Genomic DNA, 27,877 nt, shown 5'->3' on the forward strand with positions numbered 1-27,877 from the left:
CTTCCGGAGGGGAGGTTCACCTTCCAGGTGAGAATGAACTACAAGCAGGAGTGCCTGAGTTCTAGTCCTGCTGTCACTTGCTGGCCCTGTGATTTGGGCAAGTCACTTCCCCTTTTAGGGTCTCATGCCCTCATCTGTTAAATAAAGGAAAAGAACTCCATCAGAGGGTGGCCAGTAAGTTTCATCTCCAGGTGATACTGCCAGTTGATAGGTAGTATCTTCCTCAAGATATTTGTTTGTTTGTTTTTTGTTTTAGAAAGACTCTAAGGCCATGTCTGGGGCTCAGGCTGGATGAACAATGCCAGCCAGGGGCATAGGATGGGAAAGAGCCAGGATCCATTAGTGATGCCTGTTGTGGGCGTGAGACCAGAAGGTGTCAGCCTGACTGCCAGATCAAATCATCCTGGGAGATGAGCTCAAAGGGCCTTCCGGTTGCAAAACTACAATTTCACCCCGGTTCTCCAGCAGATCTGGTTAATGCTGGTTGGCAAGCACGTACCTCCCATATTGCAATATTTGCACACAGCTGATTTCTCTCCCTGAAAGAAACATTCTCATCAGCCCTGCAGGACAGTCACTGTGGGAGCAGGGAGCCCCCTCAGCCCCCTAGTGCCCACACTCACCAGACTTCACCCAGAAGCTTAGAGCCAATGAATACTCCCAAGGTTTACTACCCAGAGGGCATTCCAGCTTTTTGTACAATTTTGTCTACAAAGGGGCTTCCTCACTGTGTGACAATCACACCTTGCCCCCAGGGAGAGGATAAACCAGGAGAAAAAGGCAGAGGTGATCCCTGACTTCCTGGTGGTCACTGGACACAGCCTATGTCCCTGAGGAACTCCCTGGGAGACGAGCCAGGATCACCAGCAGACCATTTGCCAAGAAGATCAATTTGCCAAATGCATGCAGGTACCAAAACAGATGCTCACAGACCAACTACTCATCTGTATAGGAAAAGATTAATTTCTCAACTGCCACCTACAGCGTGGTGAAGATCCCACAGCTCTGGGCTGCTTCAGACTGTCGGAAAAGCTCCTCTCCACTCTTTGCAATCTTAGGCTCTGCCTGAGGTGGGGTGGGGATGGGGGTGGCTGAAGCAGGCCTGGCCACAGTGAGCACATGGCACAGATGTGCAGAGGCCCTCCCCCATGTATGCTGCCCATGGTCACCTCTCTCCCTCTATTCTGGACCTGCGAGGCTTCCTGTGTACAAGGTCATTCCTAAACACACAGGGCTGGGGAAACTGCACAAGAAGGAGTCACTATACAAACTGTGCAAACTCCATTGGTTAGAGTGGAAAAAAATAAAGCCACTGTCAAGTGCACTCTAGTTGGGCACCAAGTGACCCATGATTTCCCACCCAGTGGTAAACAGCCTTTCCATCCTGAGCCAGCCTGGAGGTACTATTTCCCCAGGCCTTCCCTGCCCCACAATCCCTGGAGAATGGACACCCACAGGCCTGTCCCACCCTCACCCCAGCACTAGGCAGAACCTTCCAGAGGGGAAATCAGTAGAGACAGAGAGGAAGCTGGAGTTCACTGTCCGGCCACAGGCATCAGATGAAAGGGAGCGGCTAAAGCCGGACCAGCCCCCGGAGGAGGGGAAGCCAGCCATAGAATTCTCAGGAGCTCCTGGAATCCCCATAGGCCTCCCCTGGAATCCCTGTGTTCCATCAGGAATCTGAAAGATGTCTCTTTCCAAGAGCAAGGAAAAACTGTCAACCAATAATTATTTTCTAAAAAGCAGTGTTTGGAGAGGAGGGTACAGCTCAGTGGTAGAGTACATGTTTAGCATGCACGAGGTCCTGGGTTCAATCCCCAGTACCTTCATTTAAACAAATAAACAAACAAACCTAATTATCCCCACCCGCTCCCCCCCCCCAAAAGCAGTATTTTCCTAACAGCCTTGCTCAAAGGAAGGTGGGTTGGTAATCACAATTTGGAGGTGAAAGAGTTTATCTAGGAAACCCTTACCACCACCACCTGCCTCTCCTGTCTAGCGGCAGACTGAGCTACGTGGTGAAAGTGAACTCTGTATAAATGGGACACAGGAAGAAGCTCTCCAGCTTGAGTGGGGATGTCCTGCTATTTTCTCTTGGAATTGCGCTTCTGGATCTAACTGGTGAGGTCTCAGCTTCCCTGCCTAGGGATTCCACACCAGTCACTTCTCAGGGCTTTCTCGATATGAATTGTCTCATTCCATTCTTACTATCACCCCCTGAGGCAGGTATTTTTATTATCCCCTTTATACAGATGAGAAAACCGAGATACAGAGAGGTTAAAGAACTCACCAAAAGTTAGTAAGTGCTCGGGCTGGTCTTGGAATCCAGCTGTCCTGGCCTTGGAGTACTGCCCTTCACCACTGCACTCTGTAACCATGGAACTCCTGGTGTGGTTCATCACGATACAAGAACGCCACCCCAGTGCTACTTGCCCCAGCACACAGTTCATGTGTTGTAAGCGGTATCTGAATACAAGATTCCAGTTTGACAAGATAATTTGGACAAGTCCCTGGGGTTTGCTGTGATGGGTTCTAACCAGTTACAACCCATAGATATGATTTAGAGTGACAGCTCAGGAAATGAGGTAATGTGATTTTAATAATTATTTTCATTTTCTTTCTCTTGTTAGATATGTCCTTAATGTCTATTTTTTTTTAACCTGTGTGCTTTCTGTCCCAGTGTACTGTAATGACCAGGAGAGACATAGTTTATTTTAGACTCCACTTTTCCCATCTCCTCAAACAGGTATCTCTTAAATTATTATATATTAATATTGCAAATAATACATGAATACATTCTCCTTTCTTAAAAAAGTAAAACATTACAAATAAGGCTAAGGTTCCCCTCTGACCAAGCTGCTTCTCCCATCAATGTCCCCAACTGTCTTCCAGAGGTAACTCTATTACTAATTTGGAGTGTATCCTTCTGGACCTTCTAAAAATATTTATGTCTTTATGCTGTATATATACACTTACAAAAGAGATACCTTGTTGTTTTTGCACAATTGCTATCACACTCTCGTTTGGGAACTTGCATTGGCCACCCATTAACACTTCTTAGTGCTCCATCCACGAAATTGAGATCAATCTCACTGTTCTGACTGTTGCACAAAGTGGTGCGAGAAGACAGCTTACTTAGTCATCCTCTGTGTTCCCCATTTTCACCATGGCAAACAATTGGAGGCTTCCTGGGACTGGGGACTGATTTTGGTTAGGGCCACCATTCTTGTCTGTCCAGGGCATGTGAGCAGTCACAATGACCTGTAGCTTGTCACACTGCTGGAGCTAGAAATGCCACAACAGGCGCCGGAACTCCCCAGAATCCTTAGTACAAAACTTAGAACTTGGCAAGTTACCTCCCCCCCGGCTTTAGTCTAGGATCAGTGATCTCAAACAACACAGAGCTTGCCTCCATGATTAAAAGACAGAGCCTGCAGGAGAGACACCTCCCCCAGAACACTCTCTATTCTCAGGTTAATCTCTGGCACACATCAGGATCACCCCAGTGTGACCTGAGCTGAGGCATGCCCTGGACATCAAACCAAACTAAAGCTCATGTAAGTTTAATGAATAGAAAAATGAGATGTTTACCTGCAAAGTGAGGGTCTGGGAGCAGAACTCTTTTAATTATAAAAAATGCAGTGATCCTACAATTCTCCATACCTAACATCATAACACACCCACATCCACATCCCTCCTAAAGCCAGTTATTAACGATTCGGGGATTATAGTTTTGTTCACCCATCATTAGCCTGGCTATTTGAGATCTGCAAAGTGAGTGTGACCTGGGTGGGTGAGTGGGTGGAGAGGCTGGAGAGATGAATAAGGAAGAGAGATAAAAGCTCTTCAAAACAGGTTAAGTCCTTTAGAGCAAATGAGCAAGCCTGAACAACCTTCTCAGCTCTAGCGTGGGGGCCTCTCCCAGCGCTGATCAAATATTGACCCTGTGCATTCACTGGCCGGAGTTCAGACTAAAGGGCCAGCAGCACTGTGGAGCTAATGTTTGCAGAGCAATTACTGCATCCCAGCACCTTGTAGGTCAGATTGTGAAACAACCTTCGATGGAGCCGGAGCTTCAGAGAGCCTTCCGGTCTGTCCTCAGTGGGGCCAGGCCTTCGGGGGATACTTAACAGTGAAGGAGCTGTGCAAGGAAATTTATAGAGGCTGGAAATGTGGTCCAGCGCCCATGAGAAGGCAACTTAAGAGCATCTGCACCTCTTCTCCCTCCTCCTTCTTCCCTTCCCTCCTTCTTCTTGCACCTCCAAGAAATCCAAGCTCTTTATAACCAAATGGGCCTCAACCTCAGGCCTTGACCCTGCCAGCTCCCTCTGGGACAGGTCCCTTTCCTGGTCAGATAGGACTGAGTGGTGGATTATTTTTAGAAGAAAGCAATTTCCACTTGGAGACCAAGAGCCTCTTCTCTCCCTATTCCCAACTTGACATCTGAAATGCCCTTAGAAGCCCTCTCTAGTAACTGACCTGGTTTCCAGAAGAGGCGTTTGGAATAGCTGTTGACTCGGAACTGCTCTATGGATGGGGCAAATCATGGTGGAACATAGTCTCCCTCCTCCCGCCAGGGCCCTAGAAGATGTTAGAGGACAACTAGGGAGGGGCTGGGAGGTGGCAGAGCACGCAGGGGTGGGCCTAAAGCCAGATCAGGCCTGTTTTGTGTCCCAGATGGTCTAGGGCAGCACAGGCCAATAGAACCTTCTGTGATGATTGAAATGCTCTGAATATGCTCAATATGTAGCTATTAGCCACTGTGGCCATTGGGAACTTGTAATGTAGAAGCATGACCGAGAAACTAAACTTCATTTCATTTTTAAAAATAAATGAAAAACAATTTAATTTTTAAAAATTAGCCTTGAAGTTTTCAAATTAATTTAAATTTAAATTTAACTAGCCATACGTGGCTAAAGGCTACTGCACTGGCTGGCATGGGTCTAAAGGCTCCATCCCTGGTGCTTCTCAGTGGGCGAGAACAGGGCTGGGTTCTGTGAGCAGCCTCTTGTGCGAGGAAGAGGCAGAACCACTGGGTCTGAAGGCTCAAGGCAGAAGATATGGGGGGAGAAGAAGGTTTGGGACAGAGAATTTTTTCTTAGTGCCCTTGGAAGGATTTCAAGGGGATGTGAAAGACCAAGAAGGTTATTAGAATTGTGTATGTACATTCATGCTTGTCTGGAGAGATGCACAAAAGAAACCCTGATCCCCAAAATAAAATAAAATAACTCATTGATCTGGCGGATAAACTTACCCCTTCAGGGAAGCCTGCTCCAATACCAGAGTGTAAGGTTTCCCTATAATATGTCTATGGTACTTTTCTTTGTAGGATTTTAAACAGTGTAAAATAATACATGTATATATTTTTAAACTAAAATCTGTCTTCCCTCACTAAGCTATAAGTTCCATAAAGGCAGTAACCAGATCTGCTCTTGCTCCTAAATCCCCACCCAGAGCCTGGCATCCTGCCTGGGACATAGAAGGCCAGCACTTAAGATTGGAAAGATCGAGGATGGATGGATAGATGGATGGACGGATGGACAGATGGATGCACAGATGGAGAGAAGGAGGCAGAGCAGCAGGCATAAATGAACGAACAAAGCAAGAAATAAGTTAAGGACATACTTTACTCTGATAACTATTAAGTCTCAAAAAGCAACTATATCCTCCCAAACTGGAGTGGGGGTGGGTGGCTACATCACTCTAAGCTGCTGAAACCAATCAAAACCATATGGGTACCTTCTTAGTTTCCCCCTCCCAAGAAGAATGTTCTTTCCTTCCTCTTCATCTCACAGCATGTTGCTTGTACTTCAATCTAGTATCATCTACAGTGGACTTAATCGCTTAAAAGTCTATTTTCCCCACCAGATATAGACTCCTAGAAGAAAGGGGCCTTGTCCTTCTCAACTGAGTGTCTGTCAGCCTGTGCCGCTTGTGCCCTGCGAAAGCACAAATGTGGTGGGGGCCTCGGCAAAGGCCAGCTCTTTCTCACCCCAAGCCAGTCTGGCTTCTTCATCTTTATCCTGCCACACTTACCACACACAGCCAAATTAAGGCTGCCAGATTTAGCAAGTAAAAATATAGGACAAAGATAAAATTTGAATTTCAGATAAACACTGAATAACTTTTTAGCATTATCTCCTGCAATATTTAGGATAGACTCATACTAAACACAGTATATGGTCCCCAGAAGGCCCAGAAGCACAAGTTGGTAAAGGCAGTTAAGCACTTCCCCCAGGCTGGCTTAGTCAGCCCAGAACTTCCAGGGTTCCAAGGTGGGGCTCAGCCAAAAATGGGAGGAGCAAAAGGATTCTGAGAGCAGCCTTTTGTGGGCCACAACCTGCTCCCAACTTACTCCGTCCTGCCCCAGTGGCAAGCTCCAGAGAGCCTGTGGGACTCTGAATACTCTGGCACAGGCCTGGGACAGACTAGCTCCTCAGTACAGTGAAGCCAAGGAAGAGAAATAAGAAAGCAACACCATGGTTGGAGGTACTAAGCCCCCAGACCCTTCGACCAGGCAGCCTGGCATCCTTGTCATCTGTTAGCACTGAGTAAGTCACTAGATAACCATGTGTTGGGAAAAGCATGAATTCAATCGTTTAATCCTCACAACAACCCTACTGGGTGGGTACCATTCAAATCCTCACTCTACAGATGAGAAAATCAAGAAGTCAAGGAATCTGCCTGGAGTTACAGAGCGACAGAGCCAGCAACCAGTGCCTCAGCTCCAAGCTGAGCTCTGAGAGCCACCAATGACCAGGGACGGAATTAGCAGTGCCATTTGTTCTTCCTCTATAGGAGCTGACGCATTAAAATCAGAGATCCAGATGAATAAGAAAGGCTCCACCACTAAAAGTCCTTATGTCAAGTTCTGTAAAATGGGTTCCCAAAGATGCTTGGTTTAAAGGTTAAATTCCAAAGAACCATCCCAACACCTTTCCAAACTGCATCTACAGGGTAGCAATGACCCACAAGGACAGGGGTGGTGCTCCTGACCAGGACCAGCACATCGCACAAGCTGCTTCTTGCCGTGCCGCCGCCTGACACACAGGAAATGAGCCCTCCAGGCAAGGAGGAATGGGGGAAGCAGCATTCCTTTCTTGTGAGATTCTGCAAATAGGGAGGGGGGTAGGGGAACAGACCAGAAAGTGGGGGAAGAAAAGTTCTGATTTGAGAGTTTCCACTGGCTCTCAGAATCCCCCCTGGCTCATCAATGAGTCCTTTCAGGGTTCCCTCTCCCCAGCTAAGTTATCATTTCCTGTAAAGCACACAACACCCATTGATGGGATATCAGCAAGTCCCAACAATTTATGCTGGAAGGACATGAGGAGATTGGACAGGAATTGACAGGCAAGAGTAAGAAGGCAGGACAGTAAGGAGTGGCTTTCAACCCCATATTCAATGGGATATTCAGCCCCATATTGTTAGATTAAGAGAGGCTCTGTAACACAGGAAGCTGGCTCACCTGTGGCACATCTCCTAGGTAGAGCGATAAGGACAATGGATAAAATCAGGTACTTGGGGCAAACATGCGAGTCTAGCCTCTCCAAGATGACTCACCACCAGAGGCCCGCAAAGGAAGGAGCGGACCTTGGTTGGGAGGGCCAGAAGTGGGTGTCTCTTTTTTGTGTTTTCATTTGCCTAAACTAGGCTCACAGCCCTAAGGAAGAACCTAGAATCTCTCGGCTTTCCCTTCCTAGTGTGGGCAAGGTTGTTGCCCAACTCACAATCATTCTGCCTTGTCTGGTGCCTGCCTCTGATAAACAGGGGTGTGCCCCCTAGTGGCCACAACTGTGTTCATGCCCCTCTGCCCCCGGCCACAGTGATTGGTGCAGAGAGGGCACCTGACCCAAGCCAGGCCAATCAGAATCTTCCTTGGGATTTTTCAATCTGGAACTGGGAGAAAGGCAGTCTCTCTGCAGTTGGGAACCACAAGATATGCAGTTCTGGAGCTATTGACAGCTGGTCCCTCAGAAAGCTCAGGAAAGAGCCCAGAGAGATGTTGAGACAAGACAGCGGGAGAGCAGCCTCTGTGCAGGTGTTTCTGAAGCCCACCACCTCACTCCCCTTCCCATCATCTGGCAGGCTGCATGAGCTTCTCTGGTATATCCTTCCAACCAAGTCCCCTTGTTGTCTAAGCCAGTATGAGTGTAAAATGATCACTTGTAACCCAAAGAGGCCTAACCAGATTAGTTGGCATCAAGGGAAATGTCTACAATGGAGCTGTGGGATCCATGCTTCCATCCTCCTGTGTGACATGCCTGCATGTGTTAGAGACACACATATCATACATGTGTACAAACAGAGCAACAAGAGCTTTATTTGGTTAGACAGACACAGTGGTATGCCTGGTTTGTGCCTGTAGTTCAAGAAATTGCTTATTTTCTGTTTCAGTCTTTTCTGTGTGTTTGCTTTTCTTTGCCTGCAATGCTGTGGTGGTTTGTGTCTCACCCTGGATGTTTATAGACACATGTCTGCTCAGGCACACAGCACCCACAGCCATCCTCCCACGCCTCCACTTTGGTTTCCTACCCCCCAGAGGAAGGAGGGTGACAAAGCACGACTGTGAAAACCATCTGAGGAAGCCAACAAAGCCCCAAGTGTCTGCCTGTAACATCCACGACTAAGCCCAGCCCAGCTCAACTGCTGAGATTCCCTTCTCAGTCCCTCTGCTCTGCCTAGACTCTGACCCTGAGAGCTGAGGCGGGAGTGCTCTGGATGACGACATGAAAGAGGCCAGCCCACCAGCGACTCAGGCCACTTCAGGTAGAACCAAACACCATGCGAGCTCAGATCCACTCACCTGCAGGTCAAAGAACTTGCTGTATCTCCGGTAGATGGTCTGGGAAGTGGAGTCGGACCAGGTGACATTGATGATGTATACCTGTGGGGAAAGGTAAGAGCAGGTAAGTGGGTGACTAAGGCTTGGCATTATGTTGTGCCAGGCATCGTTTAACTGTGGGTGGTCCGTGGCCAGGACCGTTCTTTTTCTCATCTCTGTCCCAGGGCTTAGCACAGTGCCAGGAACAAATGGATACTACAGATATGTGTCTAAACACATACACACACACATCTATAAGGATATTTAATAAAATGCTAAGGATGATTATCTTAAGAGGGCAGGGTTACAAGTGGTTTTTAATTCCTTTTTGTTTATATGTATTTTACACAATGAAAATAAATTTGGTGTTGTTTAAATATTTAAGCAGCTAATTTCCACTAGTTATCAAACTTTATGGTGAAGGAGATTCCACAAAGGGCCTTCCAAAATTCCAGATGTCAAGACCTCACCCCTGAAATTCTGCATAAGTAGACCTGGGCTGGGGGTAGGGGGCAGTGCTCAGGGATCTACATTTTATCTTATTTTATTTAAAACTATTTTTATAGAGCAGTTTTAGGTTCACAGAAAAACTGAGAAGTACAAGGAGTTCCCGTTTATCCCCTGCCCCAACACATGCACACCTCTTCCATTATCAACACCCCTTAGCAGAGTGGTGCATTTGTTGAAATAGGGCATCTATGTATTAAACAAACCACTCCAGGTTATTCTGCCACTGTTGACCCTCAGAACTCACTCTGAACCTGCTTCAGGAGACTAAGTATTTCAGGGATGTGTGATTCATCCCAGTATCCCTACGTCTTAGCTCTGCACCTGGCACAGATCGCATGCTCAGAAAACATTCTGCTGCACTGAACAACCAAACTGACTTTCTGGATGAGAGGTAGGTTTGCAGGATGGAAGTTAGTTTATGGAAGGTTTGCAAACTTATCTGAAATGAAGGAATTTTAGGACCCCATTCTCAATGTCACCCCAGTTCCTAGTGCTCAATCTGACTGTCTGAGACTACTGCCTCAGGCCACTCTGGAAGGCTCACCTGGTCCAGGAGGTGGGCGGGACTGCTGACTGGAGAATGAGAGAAAGTCACTGGCCCACACAATCTGACCTAATTCCACACCATTTCTGTCCCTCTTACCTAAACCCACACCAAAGACACGCCTTCCTGGGAGAGGTCTTCATTACAGGGAGGGTCCCCTCACACAATTTCGGGGCTGTTCCACTGAACATCCCCCCTGGTGCTTGCTGTGATTTCTCCAGGTACAGCGTTAAGGGAGAGTGACCCAGCATTAAGACATGGGCAAGACCCCCACCTGCTTTCTCCCTCAGAGGACACTGAGCAGCTGTAGGTCACAGCACTAGTTCCCTTGCCGGGATGCCCCTTCCGTAAGAATCACCTGTGGAGCTCTGTAAAATCCAGATTCTCAGGCCTCTGCCCAGGGACTCTGATTCAGCAGGTTTGAGGGACTGACTCTACCAGAGAGAAGAACAAACTGGCCAGAGAAGCCAGGGTCATAGCCACTGTGAGAAGGAAGGAACATTAACTAAGAGGAGCAGCATTTAGACACCTTGGCATCAGAGTGGCTAACTTTGCCAGATGCCTGGAGCAGGGCTGTCTTGGTCTGCTCTGGCTGCTATAACATAATACCACTGACTGGGTGGCTTAGACAGCAACATTTATGTCCCACGGTCATGGAAGCTGGAAGTCCAAGATCAAGGTTCAAGGTTCCTGGTAGAACCCACTTCCTGGCTTGTAGGTGGCTGCCTTCTTGCCGTATCTTCACATGGTGAAGACAGAGTGAGCTCTAGTCTCTTCTTCTTCTTATAATCCCCTCACTGGGACCCTCCCCTCCTGACCTCACCTAAACATAATTACTTCCCAAAGGTCCCACTTCATACACCATCACACTGGGGATCAGGGCTTCAGCATGTGGATTTGGGGTGGGTAACAGGGGGAGGGGGCATGAACATTTAGTCCACTTAAGTAAGGATTTTGCACACAGGAGTGTGAGGCTTTATGTTTGGCTGCTCAGTCAACAGCCAAGCAAACAAGCTCTGAATCTAGTCCCTTCCCTATCCGATCTCTATGTCACAGAGTTAGCCTCGTGCAGTGAGGAGTGTTTTTTCTGAAATGCATCCAAGGAGAGGGCCATAAAGCAAAGCAAATAGACCTGAGTGTTGCCACCCTGACATGTTTTATGTGATCCCAGTAAGAAAGAACATAAAGTAAAAAGGTCATCCCTATCCGCACAAGCTCAAACTATGATGATAATAAATACATAGGGATATGCTTTGCTTTATATCATATATAAACATACATCTCACACAATAAATTGTAGAAACCATTTAGGTAATGGTTACTTCATGCCAGCACAGTGTAAAGCAACCATGTGCATTAGCTCATTTAATCTTCGGGCCAATGAGGTAGCTACCACTATATGCCCATTTTGCACAAGAGGAAGCCGAGGTTCAGAGAAGCCAAATAACTTGCCCAAGATCACACAGCTGGGAAAATACAGGGCAAAGGACTGAACCCAGGTCCAGCTGAGTCTAATCCCCCATGCTCTTAACCACACTGGACTGTCTCCCTATATGTAAATTCAGGAGTGAGGATATTTAAATCAAACAACTTGATCAGACTGAATTTTTAAATAAAGCTTTGGGTGATCTGAAAAGTCTATACAACCCTTGTTTAGGGGGTAAACCTAGAGGAACATGAGGCAGGCATGTTAATTCTGAGGGCCCAAGACTAAAAAGAGACAAAACTTGGGGGCCCAGACAGAAATTAGTGGTTAAGAACACTACAAAGTCGGTGGACACAGAGGAAACTCTCATACACAACTGGCTTCACCAACTGTGGCAGTTGTCACAGGGGTTATAATCCACCCGTCCCGCATGCTGACTCCCAGCTTCTTGGCTCCCAAATCCTGCCTGCTACCTCTGCACTCCCTCCTGCATCCCCCCTTCCCGCAGACGCTGCGCATGACCAGGTGAGCCTTCCTGACCTCCGCTGGGGCAGATGCACCATAAGGAGGCCCCAAGCAGCTGGGCCCTCCTGGGAGAGTGTCTGCACCCGCTCGCAGGCCATTAGACAGCCGTCTTTCTCCCTGGCCAACCAAGCGGGACCCAGAGGAAGGGCTTAACTGGGGTTTAACATGACCCGTGCTCCCTCCACGCTAGTAATTAGGGGCTTCCCTTCACCTCCCAGAGAGAATTAATCACAGGCTCACTGCCTGTGGCAGCTGGGAGGCCTCTCCTTGTGCAGAGGAGGAACCTAGGACCTGGGATGGCGATTTGCCAGGGAAACAGGCACAGACTTGGAGTCAACCACTCCTGGGTTTCACTCTCAGGACCTTCCTTGTCATCAGCGGCGAGGCCTCAGTGCAGCTGCCCAGACTCGCAGACTCTCCCTCTACTTGATGCGCGCAGCCTTCAGGGCTGCTGGGCAGTCGTGCTCACCTCGTTCGTGACAGGGCTGGGACAGGAACACACACCTCCTATTTCCTAGTCTAGGACCAACTAGCACATGACCAAGGCATACCTGCCTTAGAAAGTCCTTTCTCCTTTACTCTTCAAAATAGTTGAAAAGTCATAGGGCATCGTCTCTGTCTAACCCTTTACCTGAACACACATGAAAGACAGGCCCTCTGGTGACTTAGGTGGGGGTGGTGGGGTGGGTGGGGAAATGAGCCACCATTCCCAGATTCTCCCAAACCTCTGGGATTTGCCAGAGCCCCCCACCCCCATTCCCAGCCTGCCCTCCTGGATAAACAGTGTAAATCCTGAGCTGAAGAAATGGTCAGAGACCTCCCTGGAGATAAGCCCAGAGGATCTGCAGACAGCCTTCAGGCCCCTTTCCTACATCTGGGCTGGAGGCTTGTCTGTCTTCTTCCAAACCTTGACCATCCTAGTTATCACTCCAGATGCACAATGGTGCACAAAACTCCAGCCCGGCTCACACCCTCTACTCCCACATCAGAGTTTCTCAGGCCTCCCTGAGCTGGCCGGGCTGGAAACCCTAGCGATAAACTGCAGAGAAAGAGCAGGTGGAGGGGAAGGGGGACAGGGCAAGGGTCATCGGAGAAAGCCAGCTCTGTTTACTGGGCCTGCATTAGGGGCCCAGATAAACTCTCCTCCGGCCCCGGGAGCAGCCAAGATAACATTACCCAGCAGCTGGGTCTCAAGAAAGGTTTGCAATTAAACATCCTGCTTCCACACACTTTACTTGGAGTTATATTTCCCGGGTGGAGTTTCCCTTCCTTCTAGATTTAAAAAATCCATGGATTCAATTTCCCCGGCTCTGGCCATTGCAGGCAGATGGCAAGCATCTAGGAATTGCGTCCCGCCTCCCCCAGAGAGGAAGGCCCAGAGTCTCAACGTTCACCTGCCACGCTCATGCTCTCCAGAGGGGGATCTCTGGCACAGACACAACTACGGAAACTCCACGCCCCGGTCCCAACAGCCCACCTACTCTGAGGCCATCTTAGGCCGCCTTCCGTCTGCTCAGCTCATTAAGCCCAGAAATGTGTGAGGCTTCTGAGACTTCCGAGTCCTGCTCCTTTCAACAAAGAAATAGCGTTGATGCAAATCAGACCCACAGCTCAACTCCAGAGCACTGAGAATGAAGTCCAGCGCAATTCCTGTGGAGGGAGGTTGGGGAGCAGACCTGGGCTGTGACCAGTCAGTGACCCAAAGTTACGGCCCAGTGATTCCTAGAAGGCCTGGGACCTGCCCACGTTCAGTTAGAAAGTGCCAGTAAGTGCCTGCTGCTCCCTTTGCTGGTGAAGAGTATAGTTAGAGGCAAGGACTTGGGAACTGCGGGGGAAATCCTCCATTTTCATGGTGCTGTGGCTCAGTTTACTGGGGAGGCCTTATTTTCTCTGGACCCCTGCCAGCTGCCTCTGGCCCCAGGCCAGTTGGAAACTCAAAGACAATCTTCCTTCACCTGCTCACACTAACACACTAACACTGGGATTAGTTGGCTAGGACTAGGGTCGTCGCATACAGTTACATAAGTTGTTCTCTGCACAAAGACTGCCTGGGACAAGCAGGGGCTGAAATTTAACCTATACTCTGCACCCCGAACTGTGCACCCTGGCTCAGGGCTGCAGGCACACAGAGAAAGGAGCACCTCATTCTAATGCATACAGAATAGTTCTGGCCATGACACAGCACCTTGTCCCTTGGCTGGGTTGTCATTGCTTTCGGGGTCCCTGACGTTACAGCATCTCCTCATGACCCAGGTCTTCAGCTTCCCCAAATCTTCTAGATGGAAGGATGCTTAACACTTGGGACTGACTGCTAAAGGCTATGGCTCCAGAAGTCTGAAGGAATACATTCCAACAGCCAGTAAAGGGGAATTCACATTTAGGGACATGATCACTGCTCTGGCTTCTTGCTGGGAAAGTTCATCATGTCAAGTTCTTCTCCAAGAAGATGATGCCAGCCCATCTAAGGTACCAACTGGCTCCAATCTTCTATTCAAAGGGCCCCATGTACTAAGTCCTATCACAGGCAGGGTAGTCCCAAATTAGGCCAGGCTGATCCTCAGGACCCAGGCCACCCAGCAGAGCACAGAACACCCGGGCTGCTGCTCCCAGGGCAAGTGGCTCCACCAAATGCTGGGCTGATGCCCCTTCTCCCCACTACTGGGGCTCAGTACCCCACCAGTAAGCAGCAAAGGCCCTGGTGTCAAAGAGCACTCTTGACAATACTTGGCTGCACCCAGATTGAAAGCCCCCCAGATTCTATCCACTGACCTGAACCCACTAGCCTAGCAAGTCTGTGCTCATCTCTTGGGATGCTCATAGTCTGCTTTTCACAATTAGCCAGTTATTCTGTCTGCGTTTGTTTGCTAACTGTTGGCTCAGAACAACCCAATACGAGATACATGCTGTATCCCCATCTATTTAACATGGATGACTACGCCCTCCCGGCTCTCCCCATAGGCAGCATCTCTCTTCTCCCCACTTCCCCCGAGGCTCCCCAGGCCTGCCAGTCCACTGGGCACACTGAAATATGACCAGCTGGCTGATGAGGGAAAACCCACGGGGTCTGAAACACCAAAGAGGTCACTAGCAGCAACACTTGGGGACTGCCCACTCCCTCCCTCCCACCCACCACCTCCAGAAGCAAAGCCTCCATGGCCAAGGGGCAGAATACAAATATATTGGGCTCAGTGAAAAGGTCTTTGCCAACACAAAACCCTCCCAGCAAAATCAAGTTCAATGGCCTGTGGCCACCTGGCTGCAGACCTGTGCCAAATGGCCCTCATCTGGGAAAAGGTCTTTTTTTCCTTTTCCAGTTTTATTTGAGATATAATTGACATACAGCACTGTATAAGCCCAAGGTGTACAGCATAGTGACCTGACTTACATCATGAAATGATTACCACAATCAGCTTAGTGAATACCCATCATTTCATATAGATAGAACATTAAAGAAACAGAAAAAAATTCTTTTTCGTTGTGATGAGAACTCTTAGGATTTACTCTCTTAACAACTTTCATGTATAACACACAGCATTGTTAATTATACCCACCATGTTGTACATTACACCCCTGGCGCTTCTTTATCTTATGAGTGGGCATTTGTACCTTTTGACTGCCTTCATCCAATTCCTCCTCCCCTACCCCACTCTGGTAACCATAAATCTGGTCTCTTTTCCATGAGCTTGTTTGTTTTTGAAATATAATTGACCTACAACACTGTGTTAGTTCTTGGTACACAACACGGTGATTCAATATTTCTATACATTTCAAAATGATCACCACAGTAAGTCTAGTTGCCTTCTGTCACCATACAAAGATATTACATAATTATTGACTATATTTGCCATGCTGTAATTTCATCCCTGTGACTCACTTATTTTATAGCTCAAAGTCTGTACCTCTTAATCTCCTTTGCCTATTTTTCTCTTTCCCCCACCCCCTCCCCTCTGGCAACCACCTGTTTGTTCTCTGTATCTATGACTCTGTTTCTGTTGTTTGTTCATTTTTTTTGTTTTTAAAATTCCACATATAAGTGAAATGACACAGTATTTAGCTTTCTCTGTCTGACTTATTCTCACTTAGAGTAATATCATCTAGGTCCATTCATATTGTCACAAATGGTAAGATTGCATTCTTCTTATGGCTGAGTAACGTTCCATTATATATGAATATACGTCACAGCTCTTTATCTGTTCATCTGTTGATGGGCATTTAGGTTGCTTCCTCATCTTGGCTATTGTAAATAATGTTGTAATGAACATAAGGATGCATGTATCTTTTATAATTAGTGTTTTCTTTTTTTTTTTCAGATAAATATCCAAAAGAGGAGTTGCTGGATTGTTCGGTAGTTCTAGTTTTAATTTCTTGAAGAACCTCCACACTTTCCAGAGTGGCTGCACCAATTTACATTCCCACCAACAGTGCATGAGGATTCCTGTTTCTCCACATCCTCGCCAACGTTCATTATTTGTTGTCTTTTTGATAACAGTCATTCTGACAGGTGTGAAGTGACAGCTCGTTGTAGTTTTGATTAGCATTTGGGTAAAAGGGTTTTTCAAGGGATTTGGAGGAGGGGATGATCAGCAGGCTCCTAAACCATATCAAATACCTTTGAGTGTTTCCAGGGTAGCCGGCACCCTCAGTGCCTGCCATCCTTCCCACGAATCACAGGCCTCGATTGTTTATTTAACTTGGAGGGTGGTGTATAGGCAAGAGGATTTGGAGGAAGCTTCCACATCGCTGGTGCCTCCATATATTCTCCTGCAAGATGGGGATAATCGTGGTCACCTCACTCTGGGACTATTGTGAGGATTCAGGATATAACCCTGTATCTCCCAATTAGAACAGAAGCTCCCTGAAGGCAGATCTTGGCATTCTAATGCTCAGCAAGACACTTGACACCTAAGAGGTGCTTACTTAATGTTCCCTAAGTAAAAGAACAAAGGAACCAGCAAATGTGGAGTAAGTGGTTTTGTGCCACGCTAAGAGATGGGGCACAGTCCCCGACCTCCAGGCTCTCCCAACTCAGCTGTGGCAACCAGACTCACACATACAAATCAGGTAGGGAAACAGTGCCAGATGGAGTGACTGGGTACCACAAAGTCAGGCTCAGAAAGGACCAAGGTAGTACTGGTATCATGGAAAAGAGAAATGGCTTTGAAAATATTTGATGAAAACATTTAAACTTTAGCTCCAACACCATTCTGCTGTGTGGGCCTGGGCATGTGTTTTAGCCTCTTTGAGTTAGGGTCTCCTTCACTGCAAAGGGTGGCTCATCACGGGAGCTTCCCAATGAATGTGACGATGCACATGGGGGTGCTTAGCACAGGGCCTGGCACATGGTAAGTGCCTAGTGAACCTTAGCTGTTTAGACTCTCTGGAAAAGGTGGGGAGGGGTGGGGAACTGACTTCTCTCCATTTGCCAGGAGACTTGGATCATGACACCTGGAATAGGAGTAGGAGGGGAGCAGGAAGTGAGAAACAGGGATGCAGACAGACAGGGGCAGGGGAACACCACACACACACATGCACACAGACACACACACCCCACTACTAATAACAAGCCCGGCCTGGGAAAGGAGAAGAACAAAAATAACTCTGCTGCCCAGGTCGGGGAGGACAATGCCCATCCTCAGGAGCACCTCGCTGAAAGGATGGACGAGCCGTGGCAGGTCTCTCGGGGTCGCAGGCTTTTTTTCCCCTTCTTTTTTTTCATGTTTCCTGGAGGGGAAATGACTGTGCAAAGTAGGAGCTCCCAGGACTTACACATCCTATGGGGACCTTAATAAAAGGTTCAGCTGTCAAAGCGCTTGCCTTACAATCACCAGAACTAGGGCAGAAATGACAGGAAGAGCCAGTTTTTACAGTCCTTTTTCTTAAATGCACAAACTAGTGGTCTCATCAGGAGTAACAAGAAGAGCCAGGCCCATTTATGAGCACTTGCTGTCTTCTGGGCCTTGCTACGCATTTTATCCATATGATCTCATGTAATCTTTACAATGAGTCTGTGACGAAGGCGCTGTTATCATCTCCAGTTGATGGAAGAAGAGAAAGAGAGAAATAACTGATCTACCTGAAGTCCTGGAGCGGACAGAGGTCAGTTCAAACATGGCGTCATGACCACTTTGTCCTCTTCGATAACTACGCCAGATTGCCGGGAGTCAGGCAGAGCCCCTGCCACAAGGATTTGCTCTGTTGATCAGCTGCCCCACGTGCAGGTGACCGATCAGTCAGTACTGAGGCCACCCGTGCGGCAGTAGGGTATGGAGCCCTCTATGGGGACCAGCACTATTGCGCATGGTTTAGAATCAATCCGATCAGCTACACGAAAAGTTGTTCCTTTCTCTGAGCCTCCACTCTCCATCCACAAAATGGGGGCGATAACACCTGCCTCACTGTGAAGATGAATGAGAACACAAGTAAAGCAAAACCACGGTGACGGGGATACCATAGCTGCTCAGTAATGTGACCTCTCTTCCCCACCTTTCCCTTCAAAGTGCCTAGCATGCTCTCCTGCACTCTTGGAGTTTTAGCCTTTTCCCTAGAAGTTTCTGGGGGGCACCAATTAGCCCTGGGTCAAGAAAGGAAGGCACTGTGGTTTCTAGGGCTCTGGGTGTGGTCCCCACTGCACACTCTTCAGAGTCCTTGAAGGCACGTGGTTGAACCTTTGTACCTTCCTCCCTCCAGCTCTGCCACCTCCCTCTGGTCGCAAGCCAGTTTATCAGAGCAAACACATCTGACCACCTTGAACCAGCAGGTGCTCCAATGGAGAGGTAGTGGGTGTCTTGGGTAATGCCCAGGAGCCCAGAGAGTGTGGCAGGGTGCCCAGGCTAGAGGGAGGAGGCTCACCCTACTGTGGAAATCAAGAAAAATTCTAGATGCATATTGACATTAAGAACCTAGAGTCTTGGAAACCTTAAACAAACATATCATCTCCCAAACCATGAAAAAGATCACGCTCCTGGGCTTCCAAGGGGCTTAGACACAGTCCAGTGGATCTAGGAAAATACTGGAAAGGAGGATTCTAGCCCCACACACTCCCCAGTCAAAGACTGACCCAGGCCTGCTGACCTGGACACATACATCCTGTGAACGTGCCCCACTCCCCCGTCACACCCTGGAGAGCAAGGCAAAGGTTAACACACACAGTTTGGTTTCCTCTTCCTGGGAAACACTGCAGCCAGGCAAGGCCAGAGGCCAGCGGCCTCCTCCACACACAGCCTGCAGGGGAAGTGACCCCACCGTTTCCTCCCCACCATCTGACACACTCACACCTTCCTCTCTGCTGTGCTCAGCAAAGCTCGACTTTTGACACAAGGCAAATTGCTGTCATTAGGAATTTTGTTGCATAGGGTAGACGGGAACAGTTTTTTTCAAGAGCATTTTGTCAGTCTCTACCCTAAACGTGCATTCTCTTTGACTCAGCAATTTCACCTCTAAGAATTTATCTACATGAGTGTGTGTGTATGTGTGAATGTTTATGTATATAAAGACGTTCATTGCAGCACTGCTGGAACAGCAAAAAATAAGGAATATTAACTGGCTACCAATTTAAAAAATGGGCAAATTGTGATTCATACACCTGTTAAAGATAAGGTGAATCCTTCTGTGTCATTAAGCAAATATATTCACAGTACATTGAGAAAAGAAAAAACAGATTACAAAACAATATGTATAGTACAATTAGATTTATTTTGGGGGAGGTGTGTATGGGGGTTTGTGCATGTGCACATATACATGCACACTTTAAAAATCTGGAAAAATGCCACAAACTGATAATCACGGTTATTTGGGTTAAGGAGAAACAGAATAGTTTCACTTTATACATATCTATACTATTTAATTTCTTTTGACTATGCTTGGCTTTCATAATTTAAAACAAGATTTCTAACTTATAAAACAATTGTGTTCTCTTAGCCTGTCTTCTGGCTACTGCCAGCTCCTAGATATTCTGCTAACATCCAATATGTGCTCATTCTTGGGGAGCTGCAGGGGAGTCCAAGTTCAACCTTGAGCTCTTGAAGCCAAGGTCTGCAACCCTGTCTACACACGTACCATCACCAACAGTGCTTTACAACACTGCCTCCCAGCCCCACCTCATACCATTTAAATCAGAATCTCGGAAGGTGAGGTGGACACTGGCAGTTTTCAGAACTCCCCAAGTGAGTCTACAGGTTGTTACAGGTTGAGAACCACTTAAGGTGGACCAATACGGAAAAGATCACTGGACTAGCTGGGAAAATAATACTCTTTAAGTAGAAAGCAATACTGTAGTGTAATTTGTACTATGAAGAGTCAGCTCTGCCTTCAAGAGGTCTAGTTAGGGAGTTTGTAATCAGTGCTTTTGCTCAAAGTTCTGCCTCCAGGTTTGGAATTCACCAGTTCAAGTGGGGAAAAGAAAACAAGGAGATAGGGGTACATTCGTTCTGCACTGTGGCTGTGACTTCACTTTCTTTGGCCACCTGTGACTGCCCCTACCTCCACTGGGCCTATATCAGTGACTCATGGGTCAGAGTCCAGCTCTTTTTGGCTCCAGGAGGAACAGCTGAAAGAATTAGAGGTGCTGAGCCCAGGGAAGGTATTTAAGAGACACATAACAGCTGGTTTCAAATATTTAAAGGACTATCAGTACGGGAGGTTCCACTGCAGTTGCTCCCAAAGGAAGGCGGTGGATAATGAGCTCAATTGATAGGAAAACAGGAAGAACCTTCCAATGAGAGTTGTCCAAGGATGGAAGGGGCTGTCATGTGAAGTAATGGGACCGTCAGGGCAGGAGGTGAGTGACCACCTATCTGTGGTGAGGCTGGGAAACCCCCTCCCACTCAGCCCTCCAACTCCCAACCCAAAAGGCCAGACACTTAGAAAGTTTCAGCAAAATCCATTGGGAATATAACTCCTTTAACAAAAAGTTTCCTGCTCTCAACAAACACATCCCAAGCACTAGCTGAGTGTCAATGTCTGTACTAGTGCTGGACACACCAGCAGTGAGCCAGCCAGGCTGTCCCCAAGGAGCATCAGACACATGTAAGATCATTTCTGACAGTGCAGTGACCGAAACTGACTGCAAGGGAGGTGGCTTCTTCAGCCAGATGATCAGGGAAGGCCTCTCTCAGGAGGAAATGTTTGAACTGAGAAAATGCAAATGAGCCAACTGGGGAGGTGGGTGGGATTTCAGTTTGACTCAATCCAAAATTGGAAGGAAACCCTAGCGCACATCATATATGAAAATTAACAAAATGGGTCATATACCTCAACATGAGCCATAAAATTATAAAAGTCTTAGAAGAAAACATAGGCACAAATCTTCATGACCTTGCACTAGTCAATGCCTTCTAAGATATGACACCAAAAATACACAATCAAAAAAAGAAATAGATAAATTGGACTTCATAAATATTAAAAGCTTCTGTGCTTCAAAGGATATCAGCAAAGAAGTAAAAAGACAATCTATAGAATGGGAGAAGATATTTACAAATCATGTATCTGATAAGGGACTTGTGTCTAGATTATAAAAAGAACTCTTTCAACTCAATATAAAAATAAATAAATAACCCAACTTAAAAATAGGCAAAGGATCTGAACAGACTTTTCTCCAAAGAAGATGCACAAATGACCAATAAACACAAGAAGAGCTGCTCAACATCATTAGCCATCAAGGAAATGCAAATCAAAACTATAATAAAGTACCATTTCACATTCACTAGGATGGCTATAATTAGACAGATAAGAATGTGTTGACAAGGATGTAGAGTGATTGAAACCTCCATACGTTGCTGGTGGCAATGCAAAATAGTGTGCAACTGCTTTGGAAAGCAGTCTGACAGTTCTTCAAATAGTTAAACATAGACTGACCATATGACCCAGCAAATGTATTCCAAGGTATCTACCCAAGAGGAATGAAAACTCATGTCCACACAAAAACTTGTATGTGAAGGTACATAGCAGCACTGTATTACAAACTATTATATTTACTACATAATAATCAAAAAGTGAAAACAACCCAAATGTCCACCAACTAATGAGTGGATAAATAAATAAAATGATGTATATAGCCATACAATGGAATATTATCCAGTAATAAAAAGGAATGAACCTTGAAAAGATACTTAAATGAAAGAAGCCAGACACAAAAGACCACATTTTATATGATTCCATTTATGTGTAAATGCCAGAAAAGGCCAATCTATAGTGACAGAAATAGATTAGTGGTTGCCTAGGGCTGAGGGTGACACTGGAAGAAATGGGGAGTGACTGCTAATGGGATTACTTTTGGGGATGATGAAAATGTTCTAAAATTGACTGTGGTGAAGGTTCCCCATTATTTGTGAAAATACTAAAACCCATTGAATTGTATGCTTTAAATGAGTGAATTGTATGATATGTGAATTATATCTCAATAAAGCTGTTTTTAAAATATTAGAAGGGAAAAGATGTCACTCTCAGTTACGGAGTTCTTGCCAGAGAGGGCTCCATCTCTCCATCCTTTCAGCCTGTCTAATTTCTCCAAGGTCCAGTCAAGATCTACCACCTCCTGGAAGCCTCCCTGGACTGCCTCAGCCCTGTTACTCCCTCTGCCCCTTCATCCAGGGCACAGCAAGCTTGTGTAGGTAGGGGTCTTGTCACATCCATTAGTCCTGGAGGAAACAATCCCAGGCCTCTGTGACTCCCAGGGGGCAGACCACCAGCACTGCACATAGAAGGTGTACCTGGCTAATTAAGGAGAAAGCCTGGTTTAAAATGCACCTGACTTCCCAGGCTCAGCAAGAAAAGACCGGGTCCTCTTCCAATGATGACTAGAAAGAAATAAAGCCGGAAACACCCTGCTCTCTTTGCCTGGAGAGTTCGCTGGCCGCGGCAAAGCCTGGCGCGCAGTAAAACTTTCCCAATCAAACAGCAAAACTGGGAACACCATCAGCTCCTGTTTGGCTTCCAGGACAGGGAAACTGCACTTAAAATCCACTAACCCTGCTCTGACCTTGGAAACGCCCACAGAGTAATTGCAGAACTAGGTGAATCTGCTCACCTGCCCTAGAAACATGTTTCTCCATCTGCTCATGGTCCTGACCCTGGAGTTTGGCCCAATCTCCTTTCATCTGATCCTACGCAGCCCTTGCCCTCCTTCAGGCCTCATAACCTCTCTGCCCATAGTCTTCTGTCCCTTTTCCAAAACCAAGAAGGGCACCCATAGCTAAAGCACTCACTTCAGCACCGGAGACCCAGACTGCCAATTTCACATGTAGCCATTCCCCAGACCTGTTCCCAGGTCTGTCCTCAACTGGGTCACAGTCTCCTTGAAAGCAAATGTTTTATCCCGACTCTTATTTTCCTTACAATATTTAAGGATATTGGGCAGGTGGTAGGTCCTCAATAAAGACATGTCATTTCTGTCTGATAAAATTCAGTTCAGTTCTGTAAAGAAGTATTGAGTGCTGAGCTCCACACTAGACACGGGCAACCCAGAGTCAAATAAAATATAGTCCTGGCCCCAGAGGAGCTCCTGGACTGGTGAGAAAGAGCGGCATTAATGGATAATTTGCTTTGGAGGCTAGACTGAGACATGTGCATGATCCTGGGGGAACACAGAGGAGAGGCACCAAGCCAAGACGGCTTCCTGGAGGAGGTGATGCTGGAGGTGAGGGAAGGGTGAAAGATGAAGGTTAGCTGGGCAAAGAGGTGAGTGAGGGTGAGGGTGGTGGTGGTGGGAGGGCGTCTTAAGCAGAAGAAAAGGCATAGACCAAGGCTGGGAGGGGTGGTGCCTAATAGCCTGAGCTGGGTAGAGAACCAAGAGCAGCTGGAGTGACTGCAGCCTGAGCCTAAGGCAGTGAGTGGCAGGAGGTGAGCGAAGGGTCCCTGGCTCTGAGGCTGGAGGGAAAGATGGGGGCAGGGGAGAGTAGGAAGGGAGGAAAGCAGAGAAACAGAGGTCAAGCTGAAGTGTTTTTTGGGTGGGAAACGTGGAATGGTTTGGGATTGGAGAGGGAGGGAAAACAGGTGTGGGGAGAGCTCAGGACTGAGGGAGGAAGAGACAAGGATGGAGGAGCCCAGGAGGACCAGGCGCGGATGATGAGAATCAGAGCAGGGAAATGGGGTCTTGGAAGGAGCACTTGGAGACTGAGAAATCCTGCCCCAAGAGCACTGGGACCCCAGGCGGACCACAGTCAGGATGCAACAGAATGGCTAGGACAGAGCTCAGAGTTGGGAATAAGGACACCCCAGTTCCTGGCAGGGCATGGGGTGCCTTGCTGCTCGCTGGTAGACAGCACAAAGATTGACACCTAGAGAAGGTCGATGCAGGGAAAGCAGACACAGCTCTGCAAAAGGAGAGGGATCAAGTCTGGAAGTCAGAAGCTTTGTTTTCTGCTCTCTTAGTTCACAGGCTCCAGATCCAAGAGCCAACTTTATAAACCTCCCCTCTCTCCCCTAAACTTGGCTCAGAGGACAGAGCCATTTGTGATGAAGAAAGAGGGTAGCAGGTCACCTCTTCTGAGCCCCTGACCCACTTCTCTGGCCTGCTGTGTGGCCAGAGGAGACCCCTTTTCTCTGCCACAGCCGACTCCAGGATGTCATTTGCTCCAGGGTCCCCTCGGGGAAGAGGCAGAGGGACCTGCCAAGCCGGCTGGAGAAGAGCCTCGCACAGCGGCCAGGGAAGCCTGCCAGAGGCTGCATCTGGCTGGGCTTCCCGCACCGATTCCCCATCTGGCTAAGGCTTGGAGGTGAGACGAGAAACACACAGCCGGCCTCCTCCTCCAGCGCCCCCCAAAGTCACGTCATCCAGGCATTCCCACTGGGAGGGCGGCCCCCTCCCTCTGACCTCAGCCTGTTTCACTTGGCCAGAGCCCACCCCCAGGGAGCAGGCCCCCTACCCACACCCTCGCTCACACCCAGGCCCATGCAGGGAAAGGCGTGAGCTATAGATTCCAGCCCTCCCAGGCCACACACCGAAGCCCCTCCCAGCCCTGTCTTCTGAGATGCCAGCTGGGCTGCAGAGTGGGGCTGGGGGCTGGGACGCTTGGCCAGAACACTGCAGGCCCCTCGTCCATCATCTTCCACTCTCTACGTGGACTCTCCCTCCAGCTTAAACCAAGGCGTCAGGTCTGGGGAGAAAAGACAGGCAGGTCCAATGGGTGGCGTCCAACAGCTTCCGGTACTAAATCCTAGCTTTGCCTCTTATGTGGCATAAGAAAATTTGGTGCATAAATTATCTCATTTCTCTGAACTTCCATTTCCTCACCTGTAAACTGAGGGTAGTAAGACATGCCTTGGACGGTTTGAGTGATGATTAAATGGGAAAACGCATCCAAAATGCTTAGCAAACGCCTGGCCTGCAGCAAACACACAACGTCTGGTAGTTCCTTCCTTTTACTTCCCAGCCTCCTCCAGCGGCAGTGCCTAAGGAGGCTTGGCCCCACCTGCCCGATCGCCATCAGCCGGCTCCAAACACAAGAGGTAAATGTGTTATCGTTATTTTCCTACTGACTTCATTTTTCTTATTTATTTTGGTACTTACTTATCCTGGGAGATAGACGACTTTTCTGGGTGTTCTACATACTGCGCACAAAAGCAACTTTAGTAAATTTGCTACCTGAAATATACTCTCCTCTAACGGGGTACTTCCTATGTAGATATAACCCCTAGCAGCCCAAGTTCCCCACAGACATCCTTGGGTTCTCCCTGGCATCCTGCCATGCCCCCCACTCCCTTAATCCCAAAAGCAGTGCATCCGCCACCAAGCCCCCCACCCAGCTGTCCAATCACAAGCTCTGCCCTGATGCACGGCCTGGCATTGAGCGGGGAGAGGAGCAGCACTTTCCTGCCTGTTAAGGACGAGAACCCCAGGAAGCTCACAGCAAGCCCCGGGCAGCCCCTGGGGTGGGGGCAGCAAAGAGGCTCACTTCCAACTCACAGCCCCAGAGGAAACTGATCTAAACACCACCAAGCCCACCCACCTACCCAGGGAACAATCCTCTAAATCCAAACTAGTGAGCTGAACCACCCAACAGAAAAAATTTTCATATGCCAAGAATGGAAATAGGCATCTACCGAAAAAGAAGTACAAAAGACTAATCCCTCCATGGAAAGACACTCATCCTCAGGAGTAACTGAAAAAGAAGTCAGAACTACAAGATACTCTGTTTCTTTAGCTGACTGGCAAAACATTCAAGTTTGGTAGGTCCCAGTGCTAATGAAGGTATGAGGAAACGGACGCGTCTCGTACGCCGTAGGAGGGGAGTGGGTTCTTTTAGGAGGGCCGTTTGCCAGTATACATCAAAACGAGAAAAGCAAACTCTGACACACCAATTCCCCTGCTAGAAATTTATCCAGGGGATAAACTCACAAAAGTGTGTCAAGTTACGTGTTCAAGGCTGTTTTAGGCAATATCCATCAAGTTGTTCTGGGACAGCCTCAAAATTAAATATTTTGCAATTATCCCTAGAGCAAGGCCTTCTAGTTTTGCCCAAAGGGAGGTCATGCCAAGGAAGAAGAGAAAGTTATGAGAGAATCAGTCCTTTTGTATAAACAGTCTTTAAGGCAGCACTGATTTTGTCTAAGAAGGTGTTATTCCCTACCATGCCTCTGTTGGTCTGGCTTTAACCATCCCCTTTCAGGACTGGACACCTGGTCCTGGTCGGCCACATCACAGAGAACTGCAACCTTCATGGCACCTGAGGAAAGGACAGAAGCCACCCGAACAAGGGCCAAGTAGGCTCCATGCTGGAGGCAGCCATACATACATAAGCTCAGGGGACACATACACCAAACCTGAGCATGGGTACGAGTTGGGTCCCCAACAGATAGAAAAAGATGCTAAGGTTCAGAGAGAGTAAGTGACTTGACCAGGTCACACAGCCAGGATACACTAGGCTTGGATTCCAACCCCTATGTTCTTTCCCACCTTATGGTACAGCCTCAGGCCAGGAAAGTGGAGGGAGCTTGGGGATGGGAGTCAGGGAGGAGCCTGCAGAAGCAGCTGAGCCGAGGGAAGAAGGGCCAGCGGGCAGGGGATAGGCCTTGGCTGGGACAGCCAAGCCAGGCCAGTCAGCTAGCCAAGGCCTTACTCCCCACTGCAGTGATGAGAAAAGACATCTCAGCACCCACACTGCCACCCTCCACATTGGGTGCTCTCCTATGCTGTCCCCTGCCAGCTGATGCCCACTCCCTGTCCCCTAAGAGGAAGCTCATGGGTCTGTGGGGCTATTTTGAAAGACTGAAGCCTGTGGACTGTACCCAATATGGCACTCTCCCACTGACCTTCAAGGACCAGACATCCACCCCTTCTGCGGAATCCAGCAGAGGACAGAGGAGACATCCAGCAGGTCCCATGGGCAGGGAGGGCAGGGTGGAGTTTGGTTCTGACAGTGGCTTTGGCCAACTCATTTCATCCCTGTGGACCTCAGTTTCCTTATCTTTGAAATGGGAAGACAAGGGAAAGGGCAGAGGTGGGATATGACCGCTGGTGTCTCCCTCAGCTTCTAACATTCTCTGTTCTCTGGGCTTTCCTATGACTGCGGAGGTTTCCAGAGCATAAGCTGGGCCAAGTGCAAGGGGAAGGGGACTTGGAGTTGGAAGCTGGGGTTGGTGTCCAGTTTGGTCGCCGTGACTCGGTGACCTTGGGCTCAGAAGAGCTCAGGTTCTAGAGGACATTCTAGGTATCAAGTGAACACTCAGTGAGGCTGAAAACAGGCTGCTAGTGTGGTGGATGACCACCCATCCTGTCCCCAGCCCCAGGCCCGGAGGCCCTGACATCATCTTCTTCATGGATACAAATGGGAATCTCAACAGAGAACCAAGGGAGCAAGTGATGTCCCTGAGTTTCAACCACACCTGGAAAGGACCAGTGTCAGCCAATCAGAGAACAAGAGAATCAGACTTTCAGGGCCAGGAAGGACCCTGATAGGTCACTGAGCCCTGCCCTATGCTTGCATACGTTCAGCGGCAATGGGGCAGTGACCAGTAAGGCAGTCTGAGTAATCTCTGGACATCTGAACATCCGAACACCTGCCCTTATATTGATTTGAATCTACTTCTTGCTAACTCCTGCCCATACCCACCAGTT

At 48.1% G+C, this 27,877-nt stretch overlaps 1 protein-coding gene across 4 annotated transcripts in view; it reads right to left on the minus strand.

The window, feature by feature from the left end:
- The window catches only part of SH3PXD2A (SH3 and PX domains 2A), a 231,510-nt gene that overhangs the window by 173,756 nt on the left and 29,877 nt on the right, over positions 1–27,877 (minus strand). For 3 of the 4 annotated variants that reach the window (XM_072971815.1, XM_072971814.1, XM_072971820.1), the window contains exon 2: positions 8,804–8,884. In XM_072971815.1, the coding sequence (XP_072827916.1) occupies positions 8,804–8,884 (81 nt within the window). Of the gene's footprint in view, positions 1–2,290; positions 2,335–8,803; positions 8,885–27,877 lie in introns of those variants that run through there. The other variant, XM_072971818.1, reaches the window with a different exon arrangement.

The sequence above is a fragment of the Vicugna pacos genome, chromosome 11 (genome assembly GCF_048564905.1).
Source record: "Vicugna pacos chromosome 11, VicPac4, whole genome shotgun sequence".
NCBI lineage: Eukaryota > Metazoa > Chordata > Mammalia > Artiodactyla > Camelidae > Vicugna > Vicugna pacos.